The sequence below is a fragment of the Rhamphochromis sp. 'chilingali' genome (assembly GCF_963969265.1).
Source record: "Rhamphochromis sp. 'chilingali' genome assembly, chromosome: 6".
NCBI lineage: Eukaryota > Metazoa > Chordata > Actinopteri > Cichliformes > Cichlidae > Rhamphochromis > Rhamphochromis sp. 'chilingali'.
Window position 1 is genome coordinate 11,555,612 of NC_137933.1, and position 27,371 is coordinate 11,582,982.

General features: G+C 39.2%; 1 protein-coding gene across 2 annotated transcripts; it reads right to left on the reverse strand.

Annotated features, from left to right (window-relative positions):
* Positions 1–247: 247 nt before the first annotated feature.
* LOC308398153 (CD151 antigen-like) lies at positions 248–26,697 on the reverse strand. 2 transcript variants are annotated; one of them, XM_080884613.1, is made up of 8 exons: positions 26,491–26,697; positions 19,481–19,565; positions 15,795–15,986; positions 7,262–7,336; positions 3,843–3,947; positions 2,000–2,155; positions 1,690–1,776; positions 248–1,557 (listed from the first exon to the last, which is right to left on the reverse strand). In XM_080884613.1, the coding sequence occupies exons 2-8, from the start codon at positions 19,562–19,564 to the stop codon at positions 1,498–1,500; spliced, it is 759 nt and encodes a 252-aa protein (XP_080740739.1). In that variant the 5' UTR covers position 19,565; positions 26,491–26,697; the 3' UTR covers positions 248–1,497. The 2 variants fall into 2 exon arrangements, with proteins under 2 accessions (XP_080740739.1, XP_080740738.1); XM_080884612.1 differs by lacking the exon at positions 26,491–26,697 and adding an exon at positions 23,325–23,530.
* Between the last annotated feature and the right edge of the window lie 674 nt (positions 26,698–27,371).

The window sequence follows — 27,371 nt, forward strand, 5'->3', positions numbered from 1 at the left end:
TTCTGGTTAATACACTAATGCACCTGTAAGCTGGTGCCAATTTGGTAAGGGCCACTGGTCACAGGCACATGGTTTGTCTTTATACAATAATGTGAGGGCCTTTTTTTGGCAGTTTCTGTGATGACATGACTTGAGTGAACCTTTATTGTGAAGGGCATCACTCAGTATTTGTGCAATACTGCTGTTTAAAATACACCATTAACAATGCTAATGTTCTCCTATGAGAGCAAACACAGCAGAAGCAAAGCACATTTTTCATCAATGTTTATTTAAACTAAAATACATCCTGGATTACCAGGAGGACAGAAATACAGCAGATTAGCCTGGTTTTAGCTTTGAGGCACAAAGGAAAGATCATTACTAACAGTGAGAGAATATCATTTTCTACAGTGTGTATTAAATACAATAATATAGTCGCAGTTTATAGCAGAGTAAAAAAAAAATCTTCATTTACAAAAACAGAGACATCAGTATGTATAGGAATAAGGCTGGAGGAGACAGAGTAGGTCCAGTGTTACAGTTGATGACTTTGGCATCAGTGTATAAAAACAAAAGGCAATAAAATCAAAAACAAGACGCACTTTCGTTTGAACAATATCAGTGGGACTGCTCATAATCACAAACTCCCTTCAATGAGATCAGTGTTTACACCTAAACTAGTCAAACCGTGTTTAAAGGCTGGTGTTAGGACATCAAATGGCACAGTTATGGTGCTGAGCAAGGCACTAACCTGTTCACCTTCATTCTGGCAGAAAATGTGTTCTTAGGAGACTTAAAACATGATCAGACACGTCTCAGTAAGGAGACAGATTAGGTAATAAAGGCAAAAGTATTAACAGCTCATAAGAAAGTACATATGTAAAAGAAAATAGATGATATATATATTTGTTCCCATGTTTAAAGGTCATTACAGAAGAAGATCTAAAACACAGGACTGTCTTGTTAATGTGGAAACTAAACACTACTGCAGTTGAAGAGGGCCCCAGAGGTGAGCTTGTTAAGCTATGCTGATGGAGAAAAGAAGCTGCTGTGACCAGGATTAACATTTTCCTGCAAAGTGCCAGTTTTACTCCACTGATCTTTACACCACTCTCGGGTGTAGCACCTGGTCTACACATATAAAAGTACATTGAGGGAATCCGAGTGGAAGAAAACTACAATGTTTGAGTCCCAGGGAGGCTGTTTCACACTAATTTACACAATCAGTTAAAATTCTCATCAGTTTCTCTCTGAGGCTTTTTCTCAGAGTGCTGTGATCTTGAAGATGGAGCTGAGAGTGCAATTTGAGAGCCTAATTACTTCAAGAAACCTTGTAGTGGGTTTTTTTTCTACCCTTTGTTTACCAAAATGAGATGCTCAGATGTGCAATTTGATCCCTTGCCAAACAAATCCTCCCCTATGCGGAGGACAAAGAAAAGAACCTATGGGCTATTTGAGTATGGCATGCGGTGATGAAGTTACCTCCTTCACTCACACATTTTTCTTCTTTTGTTTCTCTTAGTACGGCTCTGCCTTTAGATTTCGATATAGGCAGCATGTAAACACCATCCCGATGATCTGGGGATTAAAACAGATGAAAATAAAAACGTAATTTAGAAAAGCTGTATTCTCCATAGGTGTACATACATTTATTGAGTCTCTGTGTGTAAGCACAATGCTAAAGGCATTTTCTTTATTTTTTTTGCTCACCTGTACACAAGCGATCCCAACACCGACGGCTCCAATGATCTTCAGGTGGTCCAAGATGAAATTCTCCAGTTTAGTGATGCAACCACCCTAAATGAAAAACAAAGATTGTCTTCATGTTGCATCAGTTGATGTGGGAGTGTTGCTGGAGTCTCACTGCAAACAATGTTATGTATACAGTTTGGATGTGATGGCTGTTCTTTTTTCTGCTACGCTCACGCCACACCGCCTCTATGCTGACATCTCGAGACATGAGAGAAATACAGATGAAGCCCTCCCCACCCCCACCCCCCGACACCGTTCACGCACTCACCTCCACCTTGTAGATGTTGGATGGGTGGTCTCTTATACCGCACATGTTGGTGATGGTCTTACAGCAGCTGTCAGGCACCTTCCTGCCTTTTGCACCAGAGCGAATATAGACGCTCTCAGCCCAGTCAGCTGAACTGTTGCTCCCACAGCACTTGAACTGATGGAGGAGATGGAGGAAAAACACTTCACTGACAGCAGGAAAGTATAAAAGACTCAGACAAACATCCATGAAAGAACTGGTTTACACTGATAACAAATAATTAAGTGTTGCACTTCACTTGAGCAAAACTCTGCATACGTGTTCTCTTGGTTCAAAGCATTATTACGAGCATTATAAGATGATTGATTCCCCCAGTAAGGCAAACATTAGGCATCAGCAGGCAGTTTGCTTGGCTTCACGTTAAAACTGGAAATTACATTTATGTAAAACCTTAATGTGCCATTTTTATTTTTATTTTTTTTAGCGTTTAAACAAAGGGGTTTTTTATACTGCAAGTCAGTAAGTGGATTTTGTTGACTTTCGATAGAGTCAGAATAACCATTTCCCACATTCCTGTCTTTAAAGTAAACTTAAGCTGGCCTAAATAGGCTGATGATACCTTGCAGTAATCAAATCAATCATGAATTCCTCTCTCTGTACACCAAATATTCTAGAGTCAAATATGTATAATTGCTAATTGGCCAAACTGGGTCAAGCAGCAGATCAATCAGTAGCAGCAAATCTACAACTGGCTGAGCAAGGTATCAAACTGTGCATGAACGAACACCCACAAACCTCAATGACGTGAAGCAACACTGTAAAGAAGAGCGGACCAGAATTCTTCTACAACGATGTGAGAGACTGACAAGGTCACGCAGCAAATGGTTACTTTACGTTATTGTTGCTAAAGGTGGTTCTCCAAGCTACCGAGTCGTGGGATGTACTTAGTTGTGAAAACGTTCTTTTTCACATGAAGATCAAATAGTTTTGATATCAAAATCGAATTCACAATCAAATCTGATGGCAAAACTTGAAAAGCTGCACTCAAAAAGGCCCGCTGTAAAGTAAAATACAGTTGTGATTGAAATGTGAATTGTTTTGCAAATCCAAATGTTGTTTCCATATTCAACGGAGGTGCAGCTCCTGCTCAAGATTTACAACTCAGTTTGAGCCAATTGTTTTATTTTTAAAGTAAACTTTAAGATTCACATTTTCCTCATATTTACTTTGAGGGAAATGTATGTATGCATGTATACTGTAGTTCTGTTCTCATACTGATGCTATTTGAATATATGATAAAAATGACTCCATTAAAAGAACATTTACAAATTCCTTTAATAGTGCAAATTCATGTTTTTTTGGAAATTATGCAAAATGAAGTTTAGAAGAATGACTACATGTTGATGTGTGAAAGACAAGATTTTATACTCAAAAAACTAAGCAATGAGTATAAAAACGAACAGAAGTCTTAACAGCACCTCAGATTTACACATTCCTTAACGCACTGTCAGCTCGTTTGGCTAGAAGAGAAGGTAAATTACAGCAGAGAGTGCAGACCAGTCCATCATGCTTAGATGAAGTCGTGGACTGAATTGGATTTACTTTGACTCGCTCCCATCTCCAAAATCTCTAATCTGATGAGATGATAGGGTAGCATGAGGGCTGTCCAATCAACAAACCACATGTGAGTCCATGTGACTTTGGCTTGGAAGTCCAGGTTCATTTGCAATATGAAAAAGTGGATGCACGCAACAACCTAAATTCCATCCACGCTGGCCAATGTAGAAATCCAAATGTGCAAAGAAATCTCACAAAGCTGCACAACATTTGTGTCTGGACTCCTTCATCCATTGCAGACACTTACCTCCTGCTGCAGCTTGTCTACAGCCTTGGTGATGTGCTCGGAGTTTGTTTGATTATACTCGTCAGTCATGGTCTTCTTTAGGTTCTGCTTCAGCTCATCATTCAACTGTTCAGAAACACGCACACAGGTGTACATGTAGTATCAGCCAACAAAAATGGGAAGGCAGCACGACAGAGCATGACCTAAAGTGATCAATTTGTCGCTTCGACTACTGATTCTCCAGCACATCATAGCACACGGGATTTAAAATACACATCACGGAAGTACTTCTAACAACAGAGAGGCATATGAAGACGAAGCTAGTGTAAAAGCAGAGGAAGTCTGTTTTTTGGGTTTTATTTAATTTATTTTTTTGTTCTCTAGACCAGTGGCAGAAAACGCAGGAGTGGAAGGTCTGGGGGGCTCAGTTTCTATGGCAACAAGCCAGCTGGGAAACCACTGTAAATCAAAGCATGAAGGAGATATCAAGGGAATGAATGATGAAGAGAGGAAGGGAGGGCAGAGAAAGATGAGAGACGCGAGGTGAAAACAAAGAAGAGGAAAGAAGAGGAGGTGTTCAGGTTTTCATTTTACCTGTTGACAGTTTCAGAAACACTGCAGCGGTGAATGAAAACAGTCATTCACATTTTAAAGGGACTCCGTAAGTATGAGAGAGCCAGTATGGGAGTGAACTACACCATGACATTGCATTAACCACATACGAGTATGAGCAAACATGAATTCCAGGCACAATGGATGGTCGCATGACTATGACACTGGGATGAACCACAGCCATTACCTGCATCTCAGTGCTTCCCATCTTTACACAGGAGCAGTTTAGTACTGCTGTTTTATTGAATACATATTCATTTAAAAGCAAGAACAGCATCATGGGTCTTTGATATACTTGAATTATGCTTTTTCTTTTGTTAGCTTGTTTTCTGTTAATGATAATAATAGGCCATACAAGGCTGGACCACCAGTTGCAATTTGCTGCTGAAGGTTGCTGGCAATCCCTGGGAAACTGTCAGCGTCAGTGACCCCCTGACAACCACTGCTTGCTAGGAAAAAATGTATTTCTGGCTATAAGCTGTTCCGGGAGGTTGCTAGCTGTCACTAGTAAGTATACGGTGCTGCACTGTATAAACCTACATGTGTTGCTAGTAGGTCGCTGTGGTTGCGAATCATTTGTATGACACATACAGACTTGTCTGCAAACAGTAGCAAACTATTCGCCAAGTCGTAGAGAAACTCTGAAAAGTGTGACGCACACTGTAAACAAAGACTGTTTACCTTCAACATAAAAGTTGCGTCTTGTGGTGAGGCACAACGTTTTCTGTTTTGCATTGCACTTTTTCAAGTTTTACTACAGTTTAGAGCAGCGGTCCCCAACCTTTTTTGCCCGACAATATTTTCACGGACCGGCCTTTAAGGTGTTGCGGATAAATACAACAAAATAAAACTAGTACCGGTACCGAAAAAAATAAGATTTATTCATAACACACGTGAAAAGACCCAGGAAAACAGAGTTAACGATAAAAAGGATAACAAAATAACGCTGAAAACTGATAAAAACCCTGAAAACCATACATTTCACACCTGAGCCTCAACTGTCGCGGCCCGATACCAAACAACTCTCGGACCGGTACCGGCAAAGCACAACTTTAGATCAGAAACCAGCATGAATACAACCTGTTAAAAACAGTCTATGAATAAGGTGTGTATTTTAATACATGGCATCTGTTTGAAGTCTATTAACCCTTTTTTCTTTAAGATCAGACCAGCAGTGAGCTCATTTTACAATTTACTAGATATTTGCTAGAGACAAAATATAAAATGATTTTGGAAAGAACACAAAACGAGCTTTACAGGGATATCATGTTGTGTCATGGTACTTCTGTCTGAACACAGACAGAATAACCACCTCTGCATAGGTTTGACCATGTTCACTAAATCTCAGCCATTTGGGGACAGAGAGAAATTTCAAATGGCTCCTGAAAAATGAGAATTATTTTTGTAATAATAGTGAAAGTTAAATGGTGAAGGTTTGCAGACAAGTAATTCATGCAAACTATGAGCAACCTACGGAAGCAGCTCGCAAACAAAGCAATCACAAAGAGGTTTATGATCATGTCTGATTACAAAAACAAAATAAAGTCTGAGCAAATCCCTTGTGCAGAATCTGTAGCTAAAAATGGGTGCGTTTGTGAATTACAAGCATGTTACATGAGTTGTTCATCTTGGTATCGTTCTCACAACTTATTAGCAGAGAGAGTGAAAAGATTAATAACAGGGGAAGAGGCTTTAGAGACTTTAACACAACTTAATGCTTGTGAGAATATTTTGAGGCAAGTAAAGTAGACAGAGCTTTAGGAAGCGGCACACAGCCATGGACCTCAGTGGCTGCTCATGAACTGTGCATTAATGAAAGAGGCAGTTAAAGTGAAAACAGTGTACCTCTAGACTGAGAAAAGTCCTGTTCCTGAGCTACAAGCCACTTATAAGACTAAGCGGGGTGGGAGCGATGTTGGTAGAGAGCAATGTCATGTTAATATTCCTAAAGGAAAAATGCTTGTCATTTGCTCTTGTTTGCAGTGCAGTCAGTATAACTCTACAGTGGTACAGCAGAAATGTGCCGAGGGAGGCTGTCAGTTTTAGTTTAGCTTATACATTAACTACACACGAGAAAATAATCACTTGAAAACCAAACCGTGTGCATTTAGTACACAGTCTGTGGTGTTTCTACTTTTTTCAGTCATTAACCTGCCAGTAAGGTTCTTCATTCTTTAGTGGAGTGAAATGAAATAAGTTTGAAAATTCTGTGTATTTGAGTTCAAAATCAAAGCAAATGCTTTGAAATGATTCTGACACAGTGCATTCAGGCTTATTATGTGTCCTGCTGCAGGCATTTTTCATTCCATTTGGACTCAATGTACCACAAGTAATATGGGCAGTCAGATATTTGTATTTTTAATGGGCCGTCTTATACGGCCTTTCTGGAATCTCGTTTCTCACGCTGGTTTTTGTCGTGGTTAAAATTACAGCAGAGCACATGCCATGTGGGAAATGAAACAGTTGTCTGTGTATTATTACAATGCTTTTGACTACGTGCTTGGATTAGGAGACACAACACATTTGTCAAGCATGCTCTATTGAATTTTTGCACAATGCAATATATGCTACACACCTTAACATCATTTTTTAATATCAGATGATGATTTACTGTAATACAGCAGACTGGAGTCGACGCGAGATGGTAACACAGATTTACTAAAGATGCTATAATAAGTTACAAAATGCTAACCTGAGTTGAAATTACATTTTTTGTCATCTAAAATAAATATCCACTCTTGCAATATCTGCCACCTGCTCCTCCTTCAATTTCACACATACATACATTACAAGAAAGGTGTTTTTTTTAATGATACAATGGGAATTACCTGCTGATAGTAGATATAAGCAAGGACACCGGCCAGGATCTCCAACAGGAAGATACACAGCAGCAGAATGAAGTACTGGAAACACAGAGAAGAAGGAATTACAGTTAGTGGATGGTGATAAAGCGACACGACCAGTTGGTTACAAATGTGATGTGGCAGCTTGCGGGGCTGCCTTTGACACCACTTGAAACATGATTCTCTTAAGCCAGCTTGAACTATGTTTCCTTTCCAAGGCCTTGTGTCATCCTTCCTTGAGCAAGAATAATGTAATCAAACCCACTCATGCAGCAAAGTCATCCACACAGCACTGTTAGAGAGGTAGAACCAAACAGAAACAATGCAATGGCAAAGGGTTGGCTAACTTATATTAAGCTGTCTATCAGAAATACAAAAACTAGACAATGCAGAAAGTTGCACAGTCACACACCTTTGGAGGAGAAATGTTCCTGCGAGTATAAAAGTGGTGGAATGATGTGGGTAATTGTTTCAGTGAAGCAAAAGCTGTCTGTCTATCTATAATGACCAAAGAAAGAATTCTATGCAACAACCTCCCTTAGAGTATTTGATTACGCTCACGCATCATTACGCAGCATTAAATTGTCATTTTAAAAAAAGTTACACATTTAAATGACATTATTTCAAAACTGTTATGATGCTGTCTGTCAAAACAAGAATGTCTAATGTAGTAATGTACAGCTGATATAAATATTGTAAGTAGAACTCTAGAACTCTAAGGGTAGTAAATGGCAGAGCTTTACACAGACAAAAATTTCACACATTCGGGAAATTCACAAGACTGAGTGTTTATGGCATTCATGCATGTAGATATAACCCAATCCAAGGACGGTATTATATCATACAGGTGGACTTAAGAGCCTTGTAACAGTGTAAAGTAGATAAATGACTCTGCCAGAACATAAAACAGATGACAAAATTACAATAATACCGTTCTCTGCTTAATCATCCACTCTTGTTCTGCTCTTTTGCTCTGAGTAAGATTCCAGGATGAAACTGCAAAACTTTTGAGTCACTGCAGAGTGGCACATGTCACAGAGTTTATCATTTGCATCTGATTCGTGACCAAGCCCATTGGAAAATTAGGGGGAGCGTCTGCCTTTCAAGCCAAGTGAAAAGTTGAACTTCTCCTCTTCAGAATTAAAGACAAGAAGAGATTATTATCTGACCCAAACCTTGGCCTAAATTCCTCTGGACTGCTGCTTCCACAGGGGAAAAAATCAGCCCGGTAAAAAGGACTTGGGCCTTTAATTTGATAGCTGCTGCTGATTAGATCTCCGAGCAGCTCTGAGCCTGAATGCTGAGCAGACTTCAAGATGCATTTGATGCAGTGTTGAGGGTTTGAAGAGAAAGACAACACATGAAAATACAGATATAGTTTCGTTTTTTTTAATCCATGCACACCTGGCATGATGTTGTTTTTACATCATTTTCCTCCCATGATTGGATTAATCTGGATTTGATACTTACCACGTGTAAAGTGATCTCATACGCGTGTATGAGGACATCTGTGGGATGACTTATAAAGGAGACACTGCAGGATTAGATACGCTTTTATCGCATTTTCAATGATATTTCACATCTAATTTCTCCTTCTTTAATTTCCGGAGACTATTGAGTTAGATAATATATTTTAGGTGTAAAATATTCTGCTGCAAAAAGGAAAAAAAAAGTCAAAACAATGATGAAAACTTGCTTAAAATGTCTCTGATGTCATCTGAAACTCTTATTAGGCAACAGGATTATTAGATTTTTCTCACTTATATTATACCCCAAATATAAATCTGTGGTTTTAGTAATAACATTCCATAGAAAAAAAACACCTTCCTCCAATTTATGATTATATATGTAAATATTTTAATATTTTATATATGTATATATTTTAAACATCAATCACAACATCACCTGCAGCCTACAGTATATACAGTTGCAATTGAACATACATAGAATTAAGGCCACTTCCCTGATACTGTGACATAACTGTGTCGTGTGGCTCTGCCTGTTCTCACTCCTTTGCACACAATCGCACGCACAGCTTTTCCAGACTGATCCCACACGGACAGTGACGTACACAGGGCGTGACAGAGAACTTGCTGTTGGCTATAGAGACGAATTACTGACTGCATCGACTTTGCGGGCCTCCTCGAGATCTCAGGCACAGTCTCTCTCATTTTACGTCTGCGCTTCCAGTCTTCTCCCGGGTGACTTAAGGGTACAGGGTAATTACTGCCAAAATGACTCTCAGCAGGTTCATATGAATAAAATGCTTTCTAAAGCACTGTGTTGGCCTCAGACTCCACTGCATCCTTTCCATGTAGGCTTTCTGACTGAACTACAGTTTTCTTTTTTCTCTCACACAGCTAACATATCAGAGTCAAATCACTCGCACATTGCTGTGGTTATTAGATAATATTTGAACAGAGTTCTTTGGCTTTTAGTGTCCTACTTTGACAGCATGTGTTTTACTCCAGAGTGTATGTAACATTTTCTCTCCTTCATCTGAATGTACCTCCGCCACAGTGAACAATATAGTGCTGCAAAGAAGAAACCCATATTTGCATGCACATCAATGTTTAACTGTGTCTCCATTTCAGGTTTTATTGGAAGCGTAGTGCTGCCTTTACAATTACTAAGCCTGGAGCAACAAAGTCATGCTGAAGGTGACTTTTAATCGTACCGATCACAGTTGGATGAGTGTTGGCCTTTCAAGGTACTGAACCAGCCACCTTTTGTAATTTAGTTGCTAGCGGGGCGTGTAATCGCCTTACTCATTAAATGCACTTTGCTTGCTGGTGAATGCAAAGGTTCAGCTGCATTTCTTAAAAATGTTGATTATTTAAAAAATATAAAATCCTCAAACTGGAGAAACTTGAATCAGAAGTCCACAACTTTCTGATAGTGGTTATTAGTTATTTAGTTTTTTGTTTATCTATTTACCCATTACCTGTAGTTTAAGTTTTTTTATTGAATTCTCTCAACAGGTAATGTGCAAAGGTCTTGAAGCAGCCCTCTTGAACTTTTTCAAAAGTCTTTAAAGTAATCTTGAGCAATAGCTCTTCTGGCTTTCTAAAGGTCTTTCAAAAACCTTTGCACATGTTGTTTGTCAAGCCACTTAACACTGACCTATGATTCAATCAAGTATAAAAAGGCACCCAAGTCAAAAGATGAACCACTGTTGTGCCTACACTCAATAAATATAAGAATAATTTAGCAAAGAGCGATTTTGAAATTCTATCTTTATGCACTTTGTTTTTAAAAGACTTGGTACAATATGAAACACATATTGGTTATTAGGTAGTGATGACATGATATTTTAGGGTCTTGTTTTTTCCATGTGGACTGAAAAATTATCTTACCTGTCCAGCTCATAAAAGGTAAGTTGGAAAAAATGCATGCAGGCAATATCGCCAGCAAATGTAGCTGAATGATATTAAAAATATATAAATAAATAAGATGATCAGTCAAATTTATTATAGAAGAGGGAGACGTCAGCTGCACTTTTATGGACGATTTGAAATTCATAAATAAAAGATTCTGGATGAAGATGTCCTAATGAGTTAAAAATGCAAATGCCTCCAAGATGTAGCGACAAGATGCCATGAATTTGCTTCTTTTGATGCGCAACATAAAGTCAGGATGGTGTACACACACACACACACAAAACTCCCATTATGTTCTCCATGTTTGCTCTCTCTTGCCAAGTTCATTCCTTCGCTGTGATTCATGGCCGTAATCCTAACTCTTCAAAATGCACCATGCATCAAAAAACAAGCACACAAACACAAACAGAGAGGCTATTCAAAGATGTCAAACTAAGCACCAACTCTACGATTTAGACCACAAACCGAGACCAAGCTTTACACAAAGATGTCATTATGTCATTATTTCTGCCACATTTCTGCCACATTTAGATGTATTTACAGGAGTAGGAATGGCTTTAACACTAACACCAAATTTTTCTTCTAGTTTCTTGAAACCTATGAGAGATCTCAGAATCAGCTGTGTGGCTTGTCAAATGTTGACAGTGATCTTTAACCAGGTTGCAAAAACCCACCAGTTAACAGAACAGGCAGGCTGCAAGTTTAATTGAACTATAAAGTAGCCATCATTAACCTCTGCTTCTGCATGCAAAACTGTCTGCCTGTTGACTGAGATAAATATAATTCAAATGAAAGAAAGAAAAAAAACCAAATATAGGCAGATAATAAAAAAATGATTTGAAGTAAAACCGATGATGAGAGACGGTGCGACTCAAAGTGGAATGACTGCTCCAGTTTTTCATTTGTGCTGGTATCTTTCATATCAAACACATCAATACCTTGATTATTAATAACAAATTGTAAGCAGTTTTTGTGGTCTTTCAGTTGATACACTAATGCCCTATATTGTAAATGCATTAAGAAGTCAAGGCAAACACAGAAAAGGGAGAGAAGGGCAGAGACCAAGGAACACTCGAGCTTGTAACATGTGCAGTCAAACTGCATGAAGTCAGTTTCTCCACAGGTGGATCCGGCCTCTGTTTGGACTGCTTTCCATTTGGCTCTGTCATTTGGAAAGCAAAAGTTTCTCTCTGCTTTCCCCGAGTCATTCCTTTGTTCTTTTGCTTTTCTCCAACAACACAATGAAGTTGTGTGTTTGCAGACAGATCCCAACCGACTCTTCCCACGGGACAGTTGTTCTCCTTTGTCCTTCTGACTTCTCATACTTTGCACAGAGCATACATCGCAAACATCTTTACTTACTGTCTGACAGGACCTTCGCTTTAATTAAAAGGCAACTGCAGTGACTTTGTTTAAGTCATACAGCTGCAGAATGTCCTGATGACGCCAAGGCTGGATCAGCTTTTTCTGCTGTTAGAACTTGTGACCTTTACGGTACAGGACTGTGCTGCCAATCACCGCCGCTCTTGTGTACTCTCAGCAGGTACCAGGCACTCACCGCACACAAAATATAACAACAACAATTAATCCGCCTCCACCCCCCGCCCTTATGCTCACCCTCTTTAACAATCTCGATAGCATCTCTCCTTGTCGACAAGTTCATTCTTTCACCGTGATTCATCGCCCTAATCTCAACTCTTCGAGTTGCACCAAGCATTTCAACCCCCCCTCCCACACACAGAAAAACGATAAGAGGTGGTGCACGCATCTCGTTATGAATCAAATAAAATGGAGAAAGTGGGTACTTCTTCATGTATTTTACACAAATCTATTAGGCTATTTAATTACATTTTGAAACATCGAAAGCCCAGATTCCCATCACTCGTTGCTCTGAGAACTACAGCCAACACCCACATTTGAGTGTATTGTTCTTCAAAATTCAATAAGGACAAAAGCAACAGACAGCTCCAAATCAATTATACTCAACAAAAAACTTTCCTAATCATCAAGATACCAATCTTGATGAGGTAACTAATCTTGTTTTTCCATTTAACTAGATCGTAATTCCACTTGCATGTGACTGAATATTTTTCGGTTGGCTGTTTCCAGATAGGAAATTAAAGGGAGTCTTTTTCAGTAACTTTAGCCATTACAAACAGTGCTGCTCATCACTAGCACACTAATAAAATGCAAGAATAAGATAATGTATGAGCACCCTACTGGCATATGAGGCTATGCAGACAACAATACCTTTCCTGCTTCCTGTGAGGGAAGAATCAATGTCATCAATAACACATAACTTTGTTTGAAATGCTATTCTTGTACTACAGAAAATACTTACAGTAAGTGGACTTATGCCAATGAAGCAAAGCTGTTCTGGCAAAGCTTGTAACACAAACATTTAAGCTCTGCCCACAGTGGTGCGCTTGCATAAGTTTACCATGTGGAAATGTTTGGATGAGCACAGTGAGCGTTTGTGCAAGAGTGGGTTTCTATGCGTTTCTATTTTGAGCTGGTTTTAGTGCCATGCAGGTGTCTCTATTGGCAGAACCCTGTGCTGAGTCTGTGTACGACGTGTGCCAAATCAAATATGGGCACACGCTCCCATCAAGTGTTTGTTTGGTCTGAAGTGAATGCAACTGAGGCTGACACCTCAACCTCGACTGCTCTCATCATGTCTGTGTGTATGTCTGTCTGCATAGTACTGTGTATAAGTCTTGAACTACCCCTTTACATTGTATTGTCGCATTGCGCAAATATACATGGAATAAGGCAAACAGACATGTCTTATGGCCACATTTTTTTAGAAACACCGTGATCTTCAAGAATAATTCTCCAGGCTTTTTTAAGGGCATTAAAAGTGCAAAGACGCTGGCTGCCTTTTGTTCGATTCTCTATCAAGATGATTAACGATGAGGAATCGAGAACCGGTTCTTGTAGAAAACCAGTTCCAGGTAGTCCAATTCCTGGGAATTGTTAGACTGTCTGCTTATTGATACCAGTTATCGGTTCTTGCACTTCCACTACAATCTGTTGATTTCAGTTTGCATGTCAGAGGAGGAAAACACCAACACAGTCTAGAGCATGAATATGGCCATTTACTTTTATTGCACAAATGAATGAGATAAATAGTAAAGTGGAAAACTGCATCCAGGACAGAAACAGCCACATTATGCTACTAACACAACCTCGTTTCTTTACAAGCATTTACCAAGACAAAATGCTAACGCTAAGCTAGCCAAGAACCCAAAATGAAAGCTGAGTGAATGCCGAGCCCAGCAGTCAGACCCTTAACTCCAACAGGTAACAAACTGATGACCCATCAGCAGAGGTAACGCGTTACTGTAATCAGATTACTCGTTACTTGAAAAAAGTAAAGTAAGGGATTACTATTGCAAAATCGGTAATTAGATTACCGTTACTTTCCCGTAGGAACGCTGCGTTACTAAAACCGTGATTTTTTTGCGAGAACGTCTCATGACAGTGACGTAAGCAAGTGCGACGTTGATGACAACAGCTGTGTGCAGATCAACAGTGGATAATATATCGAGTGCGGGAGAGAGTATGAGCATGCGGCATTTAAAGCGTGGAAGTACTGACCTTACTTTGAGTTTGATTCCATAAAAAGTGACAAAAACATTAGTGTCCATCGTGCGTGGGAAGAAAACTTCTTTTTACACCGAAGAAAAACCCCTAAACTTCCGAGCAAGCACCGAGTGTGCTACGACGTAATCGGAAACTCACAGAGAAACTCGCGGATTCTTCCACTGACCACTGCTGCAAGGGCAGTGGTCAGTGGTCAGCAAGCCTCCGCCTACGCTACTCCTGCTTTACAGGTGAAAATAGAGCAAAAGGACCGCTAGTCTTTGATGTTATTTATTTTCTGCTGTGTTTTACTTGCATCTATTTGAAAGAGTGAGTGTAAACACAAAACATATTTTATTTTATGTGCTGGAATGTGCAGAAAATAGGTTTAAATATCAAACAAATTTCTTCCAGTCAGAGAATGTTGCATATAATTAAATTTTTGCTTGATGCATAAAGTTAAAAGATTAAAACTAAAAAAACAAGTTTTAAAAAGGGACTTTTCCATTTGATTACATTTTGTATGATGGATTATGTAGAAAAAGTAGAATTGGGCTGAAAGATCTATCGCTTTATCACCTCTTCAGGTTGTAAATCGTGTTTTTAAAAAGTAACTAAGTAACTAAGTAATTAATTACTTTTGAAAATAAGTAATCAGTAAAGTAACAGGATTACTTTTTTGGGGAAGTAATCAGTAATTAGTTACTGATTACTTTTTTCAAATAACTTGACCAACACTGCCCATCAGGCTGCAGTCTCACTTTCTACCTGTTCATGTACCTTGTTTCTACTAAGAGAAAGATCTTAGAGATGTGTGTCCTCATTAAGGATTTAGTACCATGAAAGTAAAGTAACGACTAGTATAACAAATGACTTTTTCCTGGGAGTAATTAAGGAACATTACTGCATTACTTTTAAGAAAAGTGTCCAGTGTAATATGTGTAATAATTACTTTTTTGACTCATGACTCCTAATCACAACAAAGAGGGGAAATACCTCAACAAACACGCAGAAAACATTTGCACCACAGCATGCAACTAATCTGTATGAATGGAAATTCTTTACTCCTGCTTAGTATTGATGGTGGCTTTCCAAATGGAGGTGGTTACATTGTAGCACATACTGTACATACTAAGTCATAGTACATGCATACATATTTACACAGTCTGGTTCTTGAACTGATATCTATGCTTCGAAATGCCTTTTGTTCTTAGTTAACTGAATGTCCTTCCTGTTCTGTACACCAAGGCAGTTTTAGAACAATATTTGCTGTAATGTAATAAACTGACCAGTCATTAAGCAACAGAACAACAAGTTACTGTTTATGATGTTATTTTTTTATTGTTTATGAGCTAATACTGTAAAGTGCAGTTGGCTAAGAAAGTTGAACTCTCTAATTACAGATGGTAGTAGGAGGAATATACAAAATGACTTACAGCCTCTGTCATCCTATCAGTTTTTGTTTAAGCGGCACAGTTTAGCTGTTACTGTTCTACTCTGTGATATTTTCACACTCGTATGTTTTGTCTCTCTACCTTGACGTGATCTCTTACCGCTCTCAGTAGCCTTTTCTGCTCCTTGAAGGTGGCACAGCAGCCCAGCACGCCTGTTACCATGACGATGACTCCAGCCAGGACCAATATGTAGGCGGAGGCAGCGTAGGTCTTGGAGGAGAGAAGGCTGATGTAGTCGCTCTTCAGGACCAAGGTCCAAACACCCACCGCCATTACAACGCCCCCTGCCAACTGGGAGAAGAGCACATGATGAGTTCAGTTTCTGCCAGCGGCCAGCCTGGGAAACGAGAACCACGACTGTGGTGCAGAACACTGAACAACACTGAAGCTGAGAGTGATAAAAAGGTTTCAATTATTAATCTCCCAAGTCGGCTTCAGAGTGACAAAGTAGGAGCCTAAAATTAATATCTGTCAAAAATACGACCCACCGCTGCCACACAGGATCCAGACCTGAATCAGTTTCTGTTGCGAGATAACTGAAGGTTGGGGTTGTGGTGCTGTGGTGACATGTTTAAAGAGAATACAAACTCAGCCCCAGCGACAGATCAATCGTTTCTCGACAGAAAGAATTTGAAACTAAATCACGCACTTTAACTGTTTAATGATTTTCATTTAAGGAACCGCTGCTTCTTTGTTATTTATAGTTCTTTTTGGACGGTGACCAAACAAGCAAAGTAATGAAGTTCTTGGCTAGGCTCAGGCTCGAAGAATTGTGAATGACATTTGTTTGCTGTTATTAACATTTTACGCATTAAATGTCAAAAATAATTGCCTAATTTATTCAAATAAAACTATCATTAGCTGTGGCACTTCTTTAACAATTTTCAATTTCAAACATTTTTAAAGCAACCATATGGTTTACTGCCTGATTAATTAAAGAGAATTAGTCATTAAACCCAGCACGAAACTACCGCCATTGTCTCACATCTTCGGCATTACCCGAGCTAACAGTTAAAGAGAATATGAGGAGAATTAAATCAATACAATATTAGCAAGACGAGTCAGCAGATGGTGCAGCAGTGCAACAGAAATCTGTCTTCATGCCAAAGCAGTCAATCTAACTGCCTGCCTAATTTAGATTTAATTTAAAAGAGAGGATGATGGCCACAGAAACTAGACACTGACTCAGACAGAACCACACCCAGAAACAGTGGCAGTAAAACACCAAACAAAGGTGTAGCACAACAGCCTTCACTCTTCACTCGTAATCTATTTATACTGTTTACTTTTAGTGGCAATCAACCAGTAGATTATATTGATTCAGAGTGAACCATCGTTTTTAGGGTTGGGCAGTTTGGCCTAAACCATGCCATCAAAATTCCCCGCACAGCACATCAAGTCCACTGGACCCCTTTGCTTTAGGGTTCAGGTTTTTCTTTAGTTTATTACCTCTCTGTATTCAAAAGCTGTATAAAAGACATGCAAGCTTTAGTGACCCCCAGTGGCAGCAAGCGGTAATAGGGGAAGAATCTGACAGTCGAGAAGGTCTGAACAAATAGGAAGCTTCCTCTGTCTATCTTTAACAAAGTTTAAGTTATCACTGATCCCCAAATGTTACATTTCTTTTTAATATTTCCTCCAAGGAGTAGTTTGTTTAAAGGGCAACGTACTGCACTGTAATGTAGTGTCTGTTTGTTTGTATTTAAAATATTGTAGATATGAAGCAGATGTTTGATGATATTTAAAAGGTCATATACAACACAAAATGATACAAATAGCAAATCCTTTTATGCATGAAATGTAAAATTTTTGCTCATTTTTAATCAGGGAGTGTCCTGAAAATACTGTATCAATGTCACAACTGTAAAAACTAAAACCCCAAAGATGTAATGGTCCAAAAGAACCCAAACTGATCTTGCAGTGTTTTTACTTTATGAAAAACCTGCAATGTCTGAGTAAATCTTAATCTTATTTAAAAATATTTACCTATTTTGTTCTTCACTCAATTTGAGTTCAATCTGCGTGTTCAGTTCTCTTCAAATTTGATCAAACCACGCACTTCAATAAAAACCCAGACACTGTGACCATATGTTACTCCTGGGGTAAATGGACGGCTGCCATTTAGCGAAATGCTTTATAGTGTGGCAAAGTGTTCATTTTGGTGTCTGAACTTCAGTCAAGATATTTCTGGCTGCAATGACTGTTGCTATATACCTTTTTCCAAACTGATTTAATAACCACCAGAGACCATGTAAATAACTGCAAGGCAAATTTCAAACGATTTGGTTTAGTGTGAAATATTCACACGGCTGTAACTCTGGCACTGAAGATGCTCTATTTGTCTGCCAATTTGAGAAAGATCTGATTCTTTGGCAGACAGATGATTATCACATATGGGCAGAGCTGCAAGTGTGACTTCACACCAAGAATGAGTGGGGTTCAGACAGTAAGGGTGCCACACTGATGTTTGACTCTTATTTTACACACGCATTCAGATGATGAGTTCAGAACAACACATTCTTGACATTGGAAAGTCTGAGGGAAATAAGGCTTTGAACGCATCGCCTTTGTCCTCTGTAAAAATATGCAGCTTGCCTTTGACTACATGAACTGGAATAGCAGCAGGCATTTATCTACTGCCCGAATAAAGAAGGCTTTGTTAATGTCCTCAGAGAGGGTTTTCGAGCCAATTTCTCCTATTTATATCATATTACCAAAAAGAGCTGGTTAATATGAAGGTATACTGTGTGTATGCATATTAGTGTGAAAGGAGAGAGACTCTTACACCTTTAGTTTGTTAAAGCTTGTGTGAAAACTTGTGGCTTTCAATTATTTTCCCCTCACCTGATTTGTGGGGGAATGTTGTTATAATTAATAAAATTAGCAGCTAAGCCAACAGGTAAAACATATACAATTCCATTGGATTTCTTTAAAAAAAGAAAAAGAAAAAAATACCCCTGTATTGGTGTTGTTCTTACATCATCTCACCAGCCAGAATCCACCAGAAGGGTGTAGAAGTCACACATGCTTAAGAGGCAGTACCAGCAGTGGGAGATAATATATTTAAAGCAAAGAAGATGGTCGTGACCAACGATGGTATAAAGTACATTCTAGGCCCCTTGTATGCCAGAAATTATTAAGCTAGGTGCCTGATATCTATTTACACGCAAATGTGTTAGTAATGTCTCTTTAAATGGTTCCCTGTGACTGTATTTGTGGTTGCTTAAAACAAAATATCGCCCTCTGCTGGTACTGCAGCTTACTGCAACTTGAACATCCTGTCCATTTCACGCTTACGAGAGGCAAAGCGTGACATCCACACAGTGGACCAGCATCTATTACACGCTTTGCTGTGACATTGCGTTGCATCGTAATGATGTCAGCACTGCAACTGACCAATGACACTGCCTAAGCATTCAGTTAGCATTAGCAAGAAGTTAGCTAATGCTATTAACGAACTATCACTAGCAAACTAACATTAATAACCTAAATTTAGCTAACAGCAAAACTGACTTGATAATATATTTTTATATTGCATAAATTAATAAAGAAAACACTTGAAATACTTACCAAAAGAAGTAAGTATTTCACGATAACGTGACTGGTCAGTTGCAATATTGATCCTGGACCAACATTATTATAATGATGCAGGAACAACACCACCACAGTGATATCAGATATAACAAAAAAATCTGTCCAAAGCATTTGTGCATCTGTGCTCAATGCAAACATTTCAACAGTTAATTCCTCGGCACAGGCTCGAGGTCGCTTAAATGAAAACTTACCCAAAAGAGAAAGTTGAAAGCAAACAGCAGGTATTTCAGGCAGATGGTCCCACATGTTTCCTTTTTCTCCTCTAAGACCCCCATGCTACAAGAGACAGCAGATTTTCAGTCAGTTATAATGATTTCATAACGGAACAGCATTTTCAGTTCTGTTTATACAGTCAGTACACAAGCACTCACTACAATCTCCAGCTTTCACACATACAACTAATAACTATAAATGTGATTATAGTACAAATAAAAACGTATTTTACTACCATTAAACAAAGCCGTTATCTTACACCTTTAAAAAAACAGAGCAAATTTATTGTCTAAGCCACCGGTTGGTAACCTTTACAATCAAAAGACATTTTTGTGTAATTTTTAACCAAAAGAAATCAATGTGGAGTCACAAAACATATTTGAGCCTAACAATAAATCTTTTAACATGTGACTACTCTGCAGTCACTGCTCAAAAAAAGGGAAGAACAATGAAAAGAAAAAAAAGTTAAAGACCAACGAGAGATGAAGCATACCAGTAAGCTAACAGCTCGGGTGGTGAACAAATAAATGTGCTTACTGTTGTTTTCCATGGCAACCTTTCAATTTTTTGTTTTTGGAATCCAAAAGTAAGCAGATAAAGTGCCAGGTGATAGACTATAGCTATGACAAGCACTGTAGTTAACAAAATATTAAAACCTCTTTTTAATTTGATTATAAGTCACACAGTTTTACAACTGCAGAATGTAAAGAATTGCTAAAGAAAGTATAGAGACATAAAAATGTTAACATTCATGTTCATTTCTAAAGTTATATTAATATAGTTTTTACCAGAACCACAGGAAGCCACTGAAAATGGGCAAAAGGGTCACAGGTTTGAGACATTATGTGAACCCTTCACACACTGAAAACACAAAGTTACTACTTTGATTAAAGTCAGAATATCAATTTAAACTCTGGCTGCCATATAAATTGATATTCTGACTCACTGTGTCGTCATGTATGACAATCAAAATCTAAGAAGCTAAGACCAGAGGAACTTCCCATCACTGATTACATTTTAAACTGTGCTGGGACTGGAACACACTCTTTGGCTTGATGGTTAGACACTTTACCAGATTTCTTCTGTTAAAGTAACAAAACACAAACATACCAAAGTTAATCATATGGTTTCACAGGGTTTTGTGCTAGGGCTGATACATTTCAGATTCTCAAGGTTGCCTTCCAGCACTCTGAAATGCCTCCAGTGTAACCAAAATGCTGCTGTACTGATGGGAAGTAGCCAGTGAGATCAGATTTCTCCAAATTTTATTTTCTCTTTCTTAATGATCAAGCTTCGTCATGTCTTAAAGACCTCGTATCCCAACAGAGCACTTTGCTCTCTGAGTGCAGGCTTACTTTTGGGACCTAGACATTCCAAAAGTAGAATGAGAGGAAATCTCCTGATAGCCAAAAGTGTTGATTGCTTAAAAAGTGAAGCAGGGTCTTGACCTTACTATCTTAAGTGCCCTGAGATGACTTATGTTGTCATTTGGTGCAATATAAATAAAACAGAAAAGGAGTGAAATATTTTAACAGGCTTTTAACAAATGAGTTGTTACAAAGCTAATGTAGTATGTGGGGGAGTGAGCACCAGATCAGCAGTGTAGGCAGAATCAGCAAGCTGAGTTATTACATGTATATGCAGAGAGATCCATGACTAAGCAGTGAGTAGGAGCTGAGCAGTAGCCAACGGCTGCAAATTATAACCACCCGCTTCTTAGTTCTTTAGTGCCTGATACCAGGATCCAACACTTGTTTAATATTATATGAATGTTTTAAACAGAGTGGATTTCATAAATCTTATTACTAATACTACAAATGAAAATCAACCTGCATTAGTGCTTAATGGCTACATTTTTTCTTTATATTTGATCCCATCTATATTTAAACACAGGCACTGTATTAAAATCTGAGAGCAGTCTCATTACAACTCCACTTCACAAAGTTTGAAGTTAAGTTTTATATATCCCATTGTCTAAAACAACATACTGCTTCCCTGTAAATCTTTGTTTCCCACATCTCCCATCCACTTTTTTTTCACGCTACAAACTTGCAAGTCAGGCCCAGGCTTGCACTCTTCTTTCCCATCTGCTTTCCCACCCCCACATACTGCAGACTACCGTCAATTTAGACATGGGCTGTGCATGAATGAGTGAGTATGTCTGGTCTCCGTTGGTTGGCCATCTGTTATGGTGGTCTCTCTCTTGGTGTGCTCCTGTTAATTAAATTTAAACAAGACATAACTGACAACTCCTCCTTTTGCTTTTCGGGGTTGGATATTAGTCTGCTGAGCCAAGAGGAGCAGTCATCTGTTTAAGTGTCTCAAAGCTTTCTTTTTAGAATGGAAAAAAGCACTACAGGAGAAACAGCACTTCTGTTAAGTGGGTTTACTTTCAAAGGGCACAATTCCACAGCTATGTGTCATGCCATCTTTGGTTTGTTTCAGGATGAGGTGTCTTTACTCATCAGGAAATTAAACAAGACTACCTCTTGGTAAATAAAGCCAACATGCACCACCTGTCTGACACACTCATGTCCATGAGCTAACAGCAGTCTTGTCTGCTGTGTGAGATTACAGTGGTGAATCACTTGGAACGGGTGCAGAAAGGATTTTTTATCATCCACATAAGTGTACAGATTTTTTTAAAGTGCTACATATGTTGCAGGTTAGTGAAGGTTGATCAAGCATTTTGTTTGTACTTGATTTAAAGCACCAACCACCAGTTTTAAACATACATTTGATCACTGTATTTGACAGCTTTACATATGATGAGAAATGTTCTGAGAAAGGAAACTGTAAGATTTGTGAGGCCTGTCCCTCTAAGATCTCCCATATGTAACCTTCATTTGCTTTTGTTGCTGTAAACCACTCTAGTGTCACTTTCTAGTGTCATACCTATAAAATGTTGCTACTTCTAATTTATCTTTACATGCAAAAACTACATTTTAGAAATTTCCATCCAAAATGCTACAGCCTCATCCAGCATTTCCATAAAAGCATATAATGTACACAGCAACCTGTTTGTGGACATTTTAAGACCTACGTGCAACCTACTTGTGACTGATGAAAACAGAGGCCCACTGTTTTTGGGAAGCTAAACATGTTTCAAAATTTACTTTTTACTCTTTTTAAGGGGAACCCTGCTCCGTTTTGGATGACATTCACATACACAGCACTGTACGTTCGGCTTACCACAGTAGTTTAACAATACATGTGTGCAAACTGGGATCGATAAGCATAAATCCTTCATTAATGAGCTGTTATAGCTGTGCGATAGTGTCATGTTGCGTTGAGATCGGCGCAGCTTCAAACAGAAAACCTAAAGCTTCGCGATAATACCAAGATTAGCCCATTAAAGCATATTAGCCACGTTAGGTAGCATTGACCACAAGGAAAAGTCCCCCTAGCTAACCATATCTTAAATAAAACAAATGAAATAAAAGCAATATTGTATGTTTTTTTCTGTGGTTTTTAACTTACGTTACACATCTCTTTTGCTGCTGTAGTGTAAGCTAACGCTACACTTATAAAACTGTCCTTTGCGGCTGTAAATGTTAAAACAGCCATTCTCCCACTGACGCTACGTCCAGATGAACAGAATCAACTTTGGGGTTTTACACAGCCATGTTTTCCCCTCAAAACGACCTACTTTTTTACGCTATATCATCTTAATAAAAGAGTGCATGTAAGCCAAGCTTCCATCAGAAGCAATTAAACCTTTCGCTTAGTTCACAAAATATTCCAATACCACCTCAACGGGCCACTGCGGCACCGCAGCATACGCTAACCTTTGTACGCAGACTACTTCCTGTTTCTACTTACCTGCCGTTCTTCTAGCTGCTATCGACGAAACAAATGTGTGGGTATTCCTAAAGGACGCCTTTTCCAAGGATAAAGACGTTTTTCAGATGGAAGTGAAGCTAGAGGGCAGGGAATCAAAACGCTGAGCTCACGCAGTCAGTAAGGCTGAAGCTGCTGAGTGCTGACTCCACCCCGGGCCACCTTGCACGTTTACTGAGTTTTTCACGTCCCGGGGCGATGCTTTGTGTAGTAAGAGCAGACAGTCACAGGGAGGAAAGAGGGAAGCCGAGAAAGACGGGATCTAGGATCTAAGTGCATTTGTAAGGCTTGTTAAAAATGCGGGACTAAACATTTGAGTCGCAGAAATATACTCTTGTATAAAGAGTATAAAGAAAGTTGAAGAATAATTACATAAGACTTAGCCTAGTTATTTTTCAAATATAATGATAAAACGTGAAACAAATCTAAAATTTAAACACAGCAATCTGGGCTTATATCTTGCCCTATGAAGAAGTCACCTGTTGTCTCATTTCTAAGATTTAAAAAAAATTATATTTTACTAGTTGAGATTAGTATTTAGTAATTATGATTGATTCGATGCAATCTACCCGTAAAATTTTAAGTTAGATTTTATTTGATCACAAATCACAACAACAGTCAATTCAGTGTGCTTTAATATTGTAAAGACCCTACAATAACAGAGAGAAAACCCCAACAACCCTTTGAGCAAGCACTCTGCTACATCGGGAAAGAAAAACTCCCTTTTAACAGGAAGAAACCTCCAGCAGAAACAGGCTCATGGTGGAACAGCAATCTGCCACAACCAGTTGGGATGAGGGAAGGAAGACAGAGCAAAAGGCACGCTGTGGAAGCAATGATTACCAGCGATTACTAAAATCAGGGTTAATGGAATTGAAATTGAAAGAGTGTACGAAAATAAATTTCTTGGAGTGATAATTGATGATAAGCTGAGTTGGAAGTATCATATAAACCATGTGAAAACAAAAATGTCAAAAACCATTGCTATTCTCTATAAAACAAAGCATGTCCTGAACACAAAAAAAAAATAAATAAATAAATAAATCATTATACACTTTATTGTACTCTGTTGCTTCCACATATGACTTACTGTCTGGAGATATGGGGTAATGCATATAAAACGAACACACTTCCTATTTTCAAGTTACAAAAAAGAGCTATAAGAATTATAAACCAATCAAACTATATAGAACAAACTAACATTTTGTTTATTAATCTGAATACCCTGAAATTTTATGATTTAGTTGAATATGAAATGGCACAGATAATGTATAAAGCACAAAATAACTTGCTTTGCCCCAGTACTCAGCTGTTCAAAGTCAGAGTCAATATGACTTAAGGGGAAAAGATTTCTTAAAAAAAAAAGATAAGGACAACTATAAAGCAGAGATGTGTTTCTGTTAGAGGAAAACACATCTTATCTAAGGTGGAAAGTTTTTCTTCTTGTTTGTTTTTGCTTTGTTTTATTATTTGCTTTGAGCCCTGTGTACAGGAGCTGCATGCAAAAAGATCTTTTGTTAAAAGGGTTGGCGTAATAAGCAAGTGCTTCAGCCAATACCTTTTGATTAGCCTTGTCTCATGCTTTCTTGCTTTGTGGTAGATCTTTGTTCTGTCTTCACTGAGATATTTGAATGCTAATCAATAAAATCAAATTAAAAAAAATCAATTAAATGTAGAGTGGTGTATAAACACACAGTTAATGGAAAAAGGTGAGTGAAGAAGAAACAAGCTGATGGGAAGCCTTCAGTAGCCTGGGCCTGTTACGCTCCCCTGAGGGGTCTAGGCAGTGAGGGGGAAGTAACAAAAAGTGTCCAGGTCAGAAAAAAGGAGTGAAGGAGGCAAAAGGGTTAAATTAAAGAGTTTTATTAAAGTTTCTCAACTAAGGCGTTGGTCAATAAAGTACACAGCAGGCAGTCAGAAGACCTTACTGTAACAGTTTTCAGACGATTGCTCAGGTCACAGGTACAGGCATGTTTGTTAGTCAGGGGTGCAGGTCTGAGTGGTGGTGTTATACATGATCTGTCCACCTGCAGGTCATTTTGAGGAACTGGGACATTGTCAACCAGCAGCAGCTCAGGGCTAGTTGACCTCTTACACTGACTACAGGGTGCTACTGAGCAATTTTGCGCCAAGTTTAGCCTTTAGTAGGCCTGGCAACCTTGTCGGTTTGAGAGCCACGACTGACTTTTCTCAAAGCAGGCCCTTTTTGCTTTGAGTGGGCTTTCTGTTTGCGTTTCAACTTCAAACAGTTAGCAACAAGGTGTCCAGGTTTGTGGCAGAAGAAACAAAGCTTTGTTTCGGGTCTCGAAACCACAACTTTTCCAGCCTGGTTAGCTGGCCCACTCTTACCTCTCCAAGATGTACTATGGCACAGAGGGGTATCACATTCTACAGCATTTATTTTATGACTTAGGGTGAACTCATCTGCCAGTGTGGCAGCCTGCTGTAATGTGAAAACCCTTTGTTCACTTAAATAACAAGCAACACAGTCAGGCACTGTGTTCTTAAAGTCCTCTACCAGCACAAGCTCACGTAACGACCCCAAGTCATCAACCTGGCTTGCAGAGCACCACCTATCAAAAAGCTTCGCCTTGTCCCTAGCGAAGTCAAGATAGGACTGACCCTGTGCCAACTCCAAACCTCGAAAATGCTGCCTATAGGCCTCAGGTACAAGTTCATAGGCTTGGAGGACGGCACTTTTGATCTTTTCATAAACTAGGCCGTCCTGCCTAGACAGACCAGAACAAGCTTCCTGAGCCTTACCCGTGAATTTACACAGCAACATCACCCCCCCCACACGTCTTCAGGCCACTGTAATGAAGTTGCTATGCTTTCAAACACACTGAAGAAGCTCTCAACACTGGATTCACAGAAAACGGGAACCAGGTGGATGTTATTGCCCACAAACGAGCTTCTAGACACCTGTGCATTGATAGCTGCATCATCCATTTTGGGGGCCGGAGAAGGGTTAGAAAACACACCCTAATTAAGACACAACCACACTTCTCTGCCAACTCACTCAGAGACTACCCAATAATTAACCCATTAATGGAAAACTACACAACTTACTTTAACTGACCAACTTACCTCTTGCAGTATACACATTAAACAACTTACGCAGTTCCTAAGCACAACAAACTTTACCTACCTATCTTCTGGAGCGTGCCGGGCTCAAGGCAACTTGAAAGGCGAAACTTCAGCGACTGGAGCCCTGAATTGCCTACCCCCAACAGGGAACTAATCCCCGCCCAGGATTACTCCAAAAATAATAAAGGCAAAATAACAAAAGAGTGCCCGAAGGAAGAACTTAAAACGAAGCTCAGCTGGACACTCACCTAACTTAACTGGGAAGTTGTAGTTCTCAAATAGGTGACAAAGCAAGATAATCAAATCCAACTTGAAGCTCCCTTTTCAAATATCCTGGACGAGCCCCCACTTGTTACTTTCCCCTGAGGGGTCTAGGCAGTGAGGGGGAAGTAACAAAAAGTGTCCAGGTCAGAAAAAGGAGTCAAGGAGGCAAAAGGGTTAAATTAAAGAGTTTTATTCAAGTTTCTCAACTAAAAGAGACGGAAAAGCCGCTATCACCATTTAAGAAAACAAACAAAACTCAGGCGTTGGTCAATAAAGTAAAACGTAAGTCAAAAAGAGAGCGCAGCTCACTAGACACAAACCCAGACACACAGCTCACTAGCTGTAACCACTCACATGGCACTCTGGCCAGAGCTCACCTTTCCCTGGGCTTAAATCTCTTTAATTACTGACGAGAGTCAGCTGCACAAAAGGGAAAAGGTGGCACCTCAGGCAGAAGAGGTAGTGGGACACGCCCACACAGGCACCTTCAGGAGGAGGCCCTGCTAGGGCCGTAACAGGGCCAAAGGGAGGAGTCAGGGCCACCGGATGCAGGCCTAGCTATATGCTTCATCAAAAAGAAAAGTTTTAAGTCCAATCTTAAAAGTAGAGAGGGTGTCTGTCTCCCAAATCCAAAGTGGGAGCTGAAGAAAGCCTGGTCTGAATCATCTTTTTTTTCCC